Source organism: Phalaenopsis equestris, unplaced genomic scaffold (genome assembly GCF_001263595.1).
Source record: "Phalaenopsis equestris unplaced genomic scaffold, ASM126359v1 Scaffold000086, whole genome shotgun sequence".
Classification (NCBI taxonomy): Eukaryota; Viridiplantae; Streptophyta; class Magnoliopsida; order Asparagales; family Orchidaceae; genus Phalaenopsis; species Phalaenopsis equestris.
The window spans coordinates 241,727-252,629 of NW_018164528.1; the positions used below are offsets into that span (position 1 = coordinate 241,727).

At 32.6% G+C, this 10,903-nt stretch overlaps 1 protein-coding gene across 3 annotated transcripts in view; it reads right to left on the reverse strand.

The window, feature by feature from the left end:
• Nucleotides 1-5,525, reverse strand: part of LOC110019901 — a 30,758-nt gene extending 25,233 nt beyond the window's left edge. For all 3 annotated transcript variants that reach the window (XM_020717769.1, XM_020717768.1, XM_020717767.1), the window contains exons 1-5: nucleotides 5,319-5,525; nucleotides 5,044-5,235; nucleotides 4,225-4,495; nucleotides 2,684-2,834; nucleotides 5-227 (exon numbers count right to left, since the gene is read on the reverse strand). In XM_020717769.1, coding sequence (XP_020573428.1) covers nucleotides 5-227; nucleotides 2,684-2,834; nucleotides 4,225-4,495; nucleotides 5,044-5,235; nucleotides 5,319-5,368 — 887 coding nt within the window. In that variant the 5' untranslated portion in view covers nucleotides 5,369-5,525. The remainder of the gene's footprint in view (nucleotides 1-4; nucleotides 228-2,683; nucleotides 2,835-4,224; nucleotides 4,496-5,043; nucleotides 5,236-5,318) is intronic.
• Between the last annotated feature and the right edge of the window lie 5,378 nt (nucleotides 5,526-10,903).

Here is a 10,903-nt window from a genome sequence, read left to right on the forward strand (position 1 = left end):
CAACCTGCTAAAGCAAGACTCTGCTTCTCCAGCCTTCCCTTCACTAATATAAAGATCACCAAGGCCAAATAGAGGAACAACTAGCTCTTCACTTTCCACTCCTCTATTTTTTTCCAATAATTTAATTGCCCGGTCATAAATAGCTATCGCCTTAGAGATCCGTCCAGTTAATCTGAAGACTTTTGCCCTTCCCATAAGTGGAGTTATGAGGAAAGGATTGTCATCCCCTATAAATAAAGACATTTAGCAAAATACTAAAAATATTAAATTCAAGGTGGTAGTGAATGAGCAAGAAGCTATGAAGTCCTTATTGCTTGTCAACATTCACATACGATCAGGGAGGAAAGAAAGAAGTAACAGAAGAATAAGAGAAAATGAGTAAAATAAATAAAGCAAGAAAAAGACTTACAACACTATATATAACAGTACCACATTAACAAAGTTATTTCTAAAAAGAGGAAACTATTATATACGACCCTTCCACATTAACGAGGGGATACAAAGACTGCCAAGTTCAAATTGATCATTTATGGAGATTATTTGTACCAAAATACAAATAAAGAGTTGACAACAAAGTTGTAAATTTTTTTGCTAGTGTAATCTTAGTGATAACTACTTTAGAATTATAAATTCATAATATTGAGAATAAAAAAGATTATTGCCCATGCTCAAATCTCCACATCTGGTACCATGCAAAAAAACGATAAAACTTAATCATTGATGAGTACTTTTATAGTGATTTATGAATATTTATTTAGAAAAAAATAAATGTATAATCCAAGATTGTAATTGAGATCATTTTTTATCAAGTCATATTATGTGAGAGTTCGAGCACACTTTAGCAAGAAAAAGATTATTGATTTGTGATACAGATTAGATTTAATTGGCTATCAATAAAAAGGAATGCTAAGATATTGATTTGAAAATATTATATTGGCCGGCAAGCCAACACATTCAAGATACGAAAAGTACAAAGGCTTATTCCCCTAGGCTCCAAGAAAACTTTTCCATGAATTTTTATTTTTATGATTGCCTAAAACATTTAAAGGACATGATAATTGTAAAAACATTTTCAAAATGACTCATTTTGAAAAGCTATCTAAAACCAATAAAGCCCTTTTTTTTCAAAGAAATAGTTAGATACATGATTTTCCTTCTACGATATATTCTAATAAAATTGTTAGATTTGTTTTGTACTTTATGAAAATGTTATAAAAATTATTTGGAACTAAAACTAAGATTTTCATCTAACATTTTATTCACGGTTATATGGAAAAATATATATAGAAATAGAAATGGAAGTATACTTTCATATACCACAACAATCATCATCATCATCAAATTTGTTATTATTACTATATCAAAATTATCATGTCTCAATTATTATGATGGGTAGCTGCAACATGTTTTAATGCAATATTGTCCCATTAATGACAATAATCTTCTTTATTATACATTCATATTTATTATATTCTCTTGCATATATGTGTGTGTGTGTGTACATATATATGCTTTTAATAGCAAAATAATTTATTAATGATGTCCTTCATAATGCTCTCTACACTCTAATAAGGTATGTCATAACCTTAATCCCCTTGAACTTCTTTAAACAACTTCCCAACTAAGTTGCACTCCACAAATTTCTGACTTCTATTAATTTGCTCTCACACTTTTCTTTGGCTGCAGCACAGCTATTGTTATCACTGCTTCTCCCTCGAGATCTTTGTCTCCATCATTGAGTGCTAAGGAATTTGGCCTCCTCAAAGTATGACAAATCTATTTACTTATGTGATCTATCTTTATTCCCCATCTGCAATACAATTATCTACCCTCGTTACATATACATCTTTGTAAATGATTCCATCAGTACTCTTTGTCAACACTCTTCTTAATACTCATTTTGATGCTTTATATCAAATCATTTATTTAAGGATTTTATTTGTTTCTTTTAATAAACAAATGTTGTTGTCGGCTCCTTATATATGATTTGCACTACTCTCTCTTTCAAAGATTAATCCCAATCTTTTTGTGATCTCACAAAAGTTTGTGCAATAAAATTTTTTATAATGTTATATTTGGTCATAATTATTTTTATACTAATTGAGTTTGTGAAGGAGTATCACTATATCAAAATTACTACATTTTTTTATTATTTATAATAGGAATTTGTAACATTTATTATTGTGATATTGCCCCAGTATTAAGGATATATTCTCTCTCATTATACTTTCCTTAATTGTTCTCTTCTTTTTTATATATAAGCACACATACATTTTGTATTAGCAGGATAATTTCAAAAACATGTAGTCCTTTAAAGTTCACTCAATCTTCTAACAATCATCATCAGCATCATCATTATTCCAACAAATTGAAGTCTGCACAGCATTATAACTATTAAAAATCATGCACCCAACCATTAAACTCGCTGAAGGGTCTAAGGAGGAGATGATATGTAATCTTATCACTTTTAGCACAAACCTATTCTCTAGGTCACAAAGAAAGCAACCTAAACACTTATTTATGTTAATAAACTTAAAAGTTTCAATTGTGCTTGAAGCATGTTGAAATTTGAAATATCAAACAATCTTTCCCCTAAAAAACTAATCAAAATATGGAAAAGAGCTTCATTTCACATTATCAATATGCACGATTATCATCACAAAATATTCTACAAGCTACTTACCAAACTCTTTCTCTAAAATTTTCAGGCATCTTTCATACATAAGTGCAGCATCATCAAACTTCCCATTTGTCAAAGACATGCTTCCCATGTGCATTAATATTGAGTCCAATAGTGGTTGATCATCTTCTACACAAGATGTTATACTTTTCAGCTGTTATTCAGAAAGAAAATATGTCAAAATAACAGACATGCAATAGCATGGAGACTTTGCAAGTGTAATCATATAGATTTTTTTTGCTTGATTTAGTATACGCATTTAAAAGAAAAGTCTAAGGAGTTAGATAATATAACCCTAAAATAGAAATATGAGAAAAATTGATAGGCATAATACCTTTCCATTTGGAATAGTTCAGCTCAATATTCTAAAATGAACTGCATATCAGTTAAGCTAAATAAATAGCACATAAAGAACTAGAAAGCAAAGGTTCTAAGGGTATGATGAAGATTTAAACCGCAAAAAGAAATTATGATGTTATTCCTCAAAAGAAAATTAGAACAGCATAGGCAGAATCTAGTGGAAATATAAGTATTTGGCTTTGTAAGTTGATAATCATGATTTCATTGTAATTTAGGCATATAGTATGGGAGACATACCTTGCATGCAAATGAGGCTTCAGGGAATCATTTCTTAGGTAAAGGTAATCGATTCAAAACACATTCACATCAGAATTTATTTTTGCAGGAAAATAACAGAAGACAAATTAATTTCTATCCTGCAGAATGATGCATTATTTGGACCATAATCAATTCAACGCACATCCACATCAGAATTTATTTTTGCAGGAAAATCCAAGGCTTGTTCTGCAAACAATTACTTGAACCATAATCATAAAGAATCCTAGAAGACAAAAGGGTATGACTTTCATTCCTTGGGATTAAAAGATTTAAAATCTAAAGTGGCGTTAAACGCAGATGCATGCAACTTAACACTACATCTGACACCACTTATGAATAATAAACCACAGTGTGGACTTAAATAACAACAAACGTTGATGAGCTATAATCATCTTCCCACACTTCCATTATTTGCTCAATAGTTCATATGATCGCCTCCCTCAATAATCTTCAATATATAGTTTTTAATCAAGCCTTATTCATGATCTAGTAATTCCACAGCAACATTCTAGATAGTCATTTATGTGCATCTAGTTGTTCTACCCAACTATACACTTTAACTAATAGAAACTCTCTTGCACTACTAACTAACATATTCCAAAATGGAAAGACCGCCAAGCAAAAGCAATTGAGGAAGGTTCTTCTATAAATACGATAAATAGTAATTGACAATTACTTTGGAGAAATAAAATAAGACCATGTTTACTGCCATCTCATTAAATTTACCACAATAATTTAAGACTTGTTAATGTTGCTCCCCTTAACGCTAATTTTGCCAGTTGACTTTGCTTGAGTTCATAACAAAATTTATATTTTAACTTTATAAATCAATACATGGCCCTCAATTAAATTATTTTTAACAATTCGAATGTAAAACATATATCATGAATGCAAGAGTAATATTGTAATCATTATAGCAATATTACCAGATTCAATAAATGCACAACAGTCTTCATGTCACCAATATCCATATATCCCAGAGCTAGAGTGTCTAATATAGCAGCCTGCTCTATGCCTACATGACCATCATCCACCTGTTCTTTCACAGTTTCATAATTTGCTTGAAGAACATGTATGGCATCCTCCTTGTTCCCACTTTTGATCATGCTTTTAACTTGGGTCAATAATTCTTGCAACTGACTCACAAACTCATCCCTATCATGTATTTTCAAATCAGAATTGCAGAACATCTTCAATCTGTTGACAACAAACAAATCTGTTATTCAAGAATCAGAAAGATTTTACAATCAGATTAATTATCAGTCCAGAACTTAATCTAAGTGGAAATGCTGTTTGAGTTGCCAATCCTGAAATTTAATTTTGAAGATTCCCTATAACACCATCAAAGTAGTAAATCTAAATTATATTTGAAACACTTAAGAGAAACTTCACATACTTATTCAAAACCAATTCAATATTTTTGAAGTGGAAGCAAAACATTGCAGATGAAAAGGAATTGTCACTAGGATCAGAAGTTTCAAAGCAGCACTAAATTTTTTACTTCTTTAGAACCCGCCGCTTTAATTGAGCAATCAGATAAACTCCATACGCACATAACATCAAATGAAAGAAGAATGATTAAAAACAGTCTTAATTTCCATTTCATAGATGATAATGCATCATTCTGCAAAATCATGCCCAAACTATTTGTGAAAAAACAAAGCTTAAATTCAAAGGTATCAACTAAAAATCCATTCCGTAAGAAATTCACAAATATGCTATCGATGAAAAGCTAAAAAACTCGCCTCGGTAGACTTTCGACGGCATCAAAACCAGAAGCAACTAGAGGTTTTGTGCGATTCCTGTGATGCAACCTCAGCAACAGTTTTGCAGGAAAACAATACCATGGACTTGGGTAAAGGCTAAAATAGGACAGGCCCCATCCTCGAAGAAGCCGCAAATCTCGAACAGCGCCTTGAGTTCTCCTGAGTTCAAACCTGAGCTTGGCATTTCATCGAACATGTTAGGAGCGCGGTGGCATTCAAGTGGAAGCAGGCTCCGATACAAGTGAAGAGAATACCTTTGACAATAGAATGAAGAGGAATGGAGCCAGCGGAGTGAAGAAACCATAGTTAACTGTTACTGATAAGTTACTCTGTTCTTCTGTGCAGCCACCACATTAAAAGGCATTTCTGTCCCCGCTAGCAGGAACAAAATGCTTTCAGACGGCAGCACGGCGATGCGATTACAACAAACCGAAATTAGGCTGTTAACAATCCGATTTCAAAACTCACAGCCCTAGCTTAATCAATGCCCTTATCCAAATAAGCCGTTTATCTAAAAATGCGGACCGCGGGTGGCCTGCGGGGTTCAACCCTCGCTCCGCATTTAATGTAAAAAACCAACTAATAAGCTGTTCAAACGCAATTTCCAACATTGAGAAGGTATTTTCAAAACGTCGCCGCAGTGAATAAACTGAGCCTTAGAGTTAGATGTGGCTTAAAATCAGCTTGAGAAAATTTTGATTAAAAATTTGGCTAATAACTCGGCTCATTTATTTAAAAATTTGATTAAAAATTTGATTAATTTTTTTGGGTTATGAATATAAAATTTAGAGATTAATTGTTAGATATATATATGTTAATGCCCCTTTAACTTATTTAAAAATTTACTGCATATGCAATTAAAATAGATCAATAAATTAATTTTTTTATGGGTGATACAACTAAGTATTAAAGATTCAGTAAATCGTCATAGAGAAAGCTGATAATTTTACTCTACTAATCATGATTTCAATGATATATATCATAAAATAAAACTATCTTTAAGCTATTTTTATAAATATAAACGATTTGGATATTACAATTATCTAGAAGTAGGTATCCATATAATACTTAATAACAAAAGAATATGATGCTTCGTATAAATCAAAGGTTATAGAGTTAGATCGATTATTGAGTTAGTGAAAGATGAATTTAATCTAATAAACGCTTCAATTTTGATGATATAAATATCATTATTTTTTTTCAAATTGGATTTACCACACTTGCTTAAATGTTAAGTGGTTCAATTAGCAGTTCTTACAACCCATCCATGGTTCCCATAAACTCAATTTTTTAATTGGATCAAAACGGCTTGAGAGCCAATTTACATTCATGATTGTACACTCAAATACGTAGTAACTTAGGCATTACCTATTAACCGGCCAGGAAGCCCACGAATAGATTCTAGTAAGATCCATCCAAGAATCGGCTCAGCAAAGCCAATTAGTCTACCCTGGACCCTTGCTAGCTCGCAGCTCAGGCAGGGAAACTAAGAGCTTGCTTGTTAACTAACATGGGAACCAATGAACCAAGTCTGCAACTCATTTAATTGTAGTTTGATATGTCGTACAGTTACATAATGTGCATATGTACTATGATTAAAGGCACCTCCAAATCTATAAACAAAAAGTCAGAAGTTGAGAAAATTAATAAACATCATTCAACTTTCAGAATGAAGTTTCAAGCCTAAAGATAATTTGTGGAGGAAAAAATAATGCCGGGTGTTTGTTGGTTAAAATTGATTTTTAGTTCATTTTTTAGGATTTTGTTGAAGTTGATTGTATTTGGTTTTGTTTTCGCTTACTTGATTTTGATTTTTGTTAAGTCAAATTTTAAATTGAGGCTTGTTAGGGTTCAGTTTAATTTTTAGCTAAAGTAGGTTAATCTGGATATAAGCCAAGGAAAATGTTAACCAAAAAGTGAGGTCATCTTATGGACTCTCAATATTTATGGTTGATTGTACAAAGTACAACACACATATTGGTGTTAATAGAGACATTGAACTAAAATCGGAATGAGGGTATTGCTATTCATTATTTAAGTTTTTAGCTATGAAAAGTGTTCAGAGGAATGAAGTATTGATTTTTGGTCCCATTTAGGATCACTTTATGTTTATTTTTTTTGTTTTTAGTCTGTTTTATTTTTCATTTTCTCTTTTAAGAAAACATGCTTGATGTTGTTATGATTTATTTATTTTTAAAAACAAAAAAATATAATATATATTTGATTGGGTATTCTTATCTTTTATTTTTTGTTGCATTGAGAACATAATTTGGGCTCTCATTCCTAGAGACCGCCATGACATCCTTGAATGCTGCTTCTATGTATGGACCATTTATAACAAGCAACTTAGTTGTGGCTACTGCACTGAACCCCCGTCTAAAGCTTCCCATTACTTGAAAATGGAAACCTGCAAGTGTCAATAAGCATGCATCACAATGAGATTCAATTCAACTTAAGATCATATGAAATTACAAAAATTGTATTTCAGTGAAAGAAATAAGAGATGAGAAGAAAATAAACTAACCCTTAAATTACCACACTGGAAAAGCACAACTAGTAAAAAAATTTTGGAATCCCCAAACATAACAACAAGAAAATCCCTAGCTAGCTAGCGACATCCATCTTGTGTTGCCATGGTTAAAGCAAAGACAATTATATGATAGCTTGAAGGTGATGGCTACCGGCGTCAGTGAGGGACCACACAGCGGAGTACTTGTGCTTGTTGGATTTGATTTTTGAATGCCTTTGGTCTCAGGATGCCCCAGAAAAGGAGAAAGAATAGATCAAGCGGGACAAAAAGGAAACAGAAGGAGAAGAGCAGTGGTAGCGGAAAAGGGGAAGTCACCGCAAAGGTGCGATTGTCATAGTTCAAGGACTCGAGACACAGAAGATTGCTCTCAAGCCCTACTCCTTCGTGGTCATGCGAGGGAGACAAGGGGGTTAAAAAGTTTGTTTTTGAAACAGGTAAAAATATATTTTTTTTTCTTTGTTGGGTCTATTGAAAACAACAATTTTTTGTTTAAAAATAAAATTAAGAAAAAAAAAAGATAAACAAACATTATTTATCGATTTGTTTTATGTTTTTTTTTTTGTTTTTAAAAACAAAAAACATAAAGCAAAAATTGATCCCAAGTAGCCTCTTAGGTTTTGAGGTTTTGAGCATTTGAAGTTTAGTTTGTGTTTGAGGATTTGGAGTTTTAATTTGTTCTTTTAGAATTTTGATGTTTTAAAGTTTGTGTAATTAAGAAATTTGGATTTCGAAAGCTTGATTATTTGAGATTTAGAAACTTTAAGTTTTATGTTTCTTATGTTTCCCATCAATAGAATCTACTAAAGGCTCGCACTAGGGATTTGAGTTAATATTACTGAAACACATTAGGATGCAAAATATAGGGGTTCACATCCAATATAAGAGGTGAACAAGGTGATTAAATTAGAATAAAAAACACAGGGACCCACATCGTGAATTAATTAAAAAAAGTTAATTAAACATGAACACATTAAGATAAAAATCACAAAGATTAACATCGAATATGAGAGCTAATCAAAAGAAGGTTTATTTGATAAACTTGAACATATTAGTGTAGAAAACATAGAGGCTCACATCCGACCAAAGATGTGAATAATATGATAGGAATAGGATAGAAAACCATATGAATTCAGATCTAACCTGAGAGTTAATCGATATCTTAGAAGTCAAATATAGGCGGTGGGTTTCCAAGGGTTCTCATATGGGTATCCAATGACTAGCATTAGAGAGTAGTGGTTTTGCTCTACTCTAGACTTACATGACTATGGTATTGACCTGGTGAATCAATCTTGATGAAAAGATTTAATGAACCTAGATGGAGAGAAAATTTATTTGTTTTGTCAAGGTTTTAATGGTTAAACCAAGAAAGTTTCCTAAGAGGCTAGTTCCAAAACTCGGTTTACTTTCCTGAACATTGTTTTATCGAATCCAACAATTCAACTAAATAACAAACTTGAGAAAATTCAGGATGGTACCACAAAGGGTACACTTCACCATCAATTAAAGCATGTTGGCCTAAGTTGTTTAATTCACACTAAACATAGACATCACACACCTAACTTTTATGTATTTAATGACTGAGACTAGAGTAACAGATAGATGTTTCAACTGAACAACTAAGCCAAAGCACCAATTTTTTTCGAGGCTGGTTTAGTCAGTAAACTAGTGAACCTAAGAAAGGAAAACACTTGTGTTTTTTATGGACTAAATTGAGGAAGAGGTTGTTAGAGGACATACCATTGCTCAGATTTACTATCCCGAAGCATTACCCTGCTTAACTACCCATTATTTGCTAGGTTAATGAACTTGATTACATTATAACGGTGTCAGTTTCAACACCAACAGACTCAAAAAGACTAAACGTGTGAAATATTGTTCAAGGTTAAACTAAGCTTAAAACCCTAACCGTAAGATATTTAAACATTGATGCTAGAGTGCATATGTATGGTTCCTACACTAGACTTACTGATCTAAGTTGCATACTTGGTCAATCAATATTTCAACAAATTGAGGTATACAAATCCAGGTAACAAATGATTTGTAAACGGCTTTCAATCGAATAACATATTAAAAGAGACGTATTTTATCCAATTCTAGATTTATGAGTCAAAAGTGTCAAGTTTTTTAAATATGATAATTTGATGTAAATAACAAATCTTGTCGACGGTTTTAGGTCAAATCCATACTATAATTAGTACAAAATTCCTAATTCTTCATTTTTAATGGTTGACACTAGGTTAGATGTGTTGGTGCTACACTAAACTTACTCGACAAAGGTTAAAGTGCTTGTCGCGGGCCAGTTTAGTTAACAAAGCTGACGAACCCGAGAAAGAAAAGATATTATTTCCGATAAGCTATACTAAAAAAAAGATATATTAATAGGGACATACCATCACCCAAATTTACTAATCCAAAGAATAGACCTTGAGAATTAGAATTTCATTAAATCAAAGTTAGACGATTTGACCTCATCATGATGGTGACCAAAGAATTGACTTTACTCATACTTACTGACCCAAAGAATTGACTTACACCAACAACATTTCTTGGTATTACAGTTAACTAACTTGGTCACATCATAATGGTGCCACAAAAAGCTTGCTCGAACACTAGTGAACCCTGAATAAAAAGAAAAAAAAGTATGCTTTTGATAAATCAGCCACACTGAGAAAGGGAGTTGTTTCCTTACCTAGACTTAATGACCCAACGAATTGACTTTTGAATCAATCTTGACTGAATCGAGGTCAATTAAACCAAATCTCGTCGTGCTGACTCCAAAAAGAGATTACTCGAACACCAATGGAGCTCCAAAAGATAGATCTATGGAAAAGTCTGAACAATGTCAAACTAGGTATAAAAATCCTATCCTTAAGGATGGTTGCTTTGTGACCCACATTGAAAATGTTATCTAAACATATTAGAGTGGAAATCACAATGACTATTATCCAACTTAAGAGTTGAATAAGCTGATTAGATCATGATGGAAAACACAAAGGCTCGCATTTGACCAAAGGAAAATATGTTGAGATTTTCGTACCTCTTTTATACTATTTTTAATGATATTACAGTTTAAAGAAAGGTATTTTTGATGTTTTGTTGCAGGAATGATGAATTAAGGTCAATGGTGCAAAAAGATGCAAAAAGGAGCGAATTTGGAGCAAAAATGACCAAAATGTGGGGAATTGCACTAGGGCGCCGACGACGCCATAGACGTCGCCGACGGCGAGCTTTTCCCGAGGCTACATGACGAAATCTCCAGAAGGCCGCCGACAGCGTCATCGAGGCCGCCGATGGCGGGATCGACGGGTA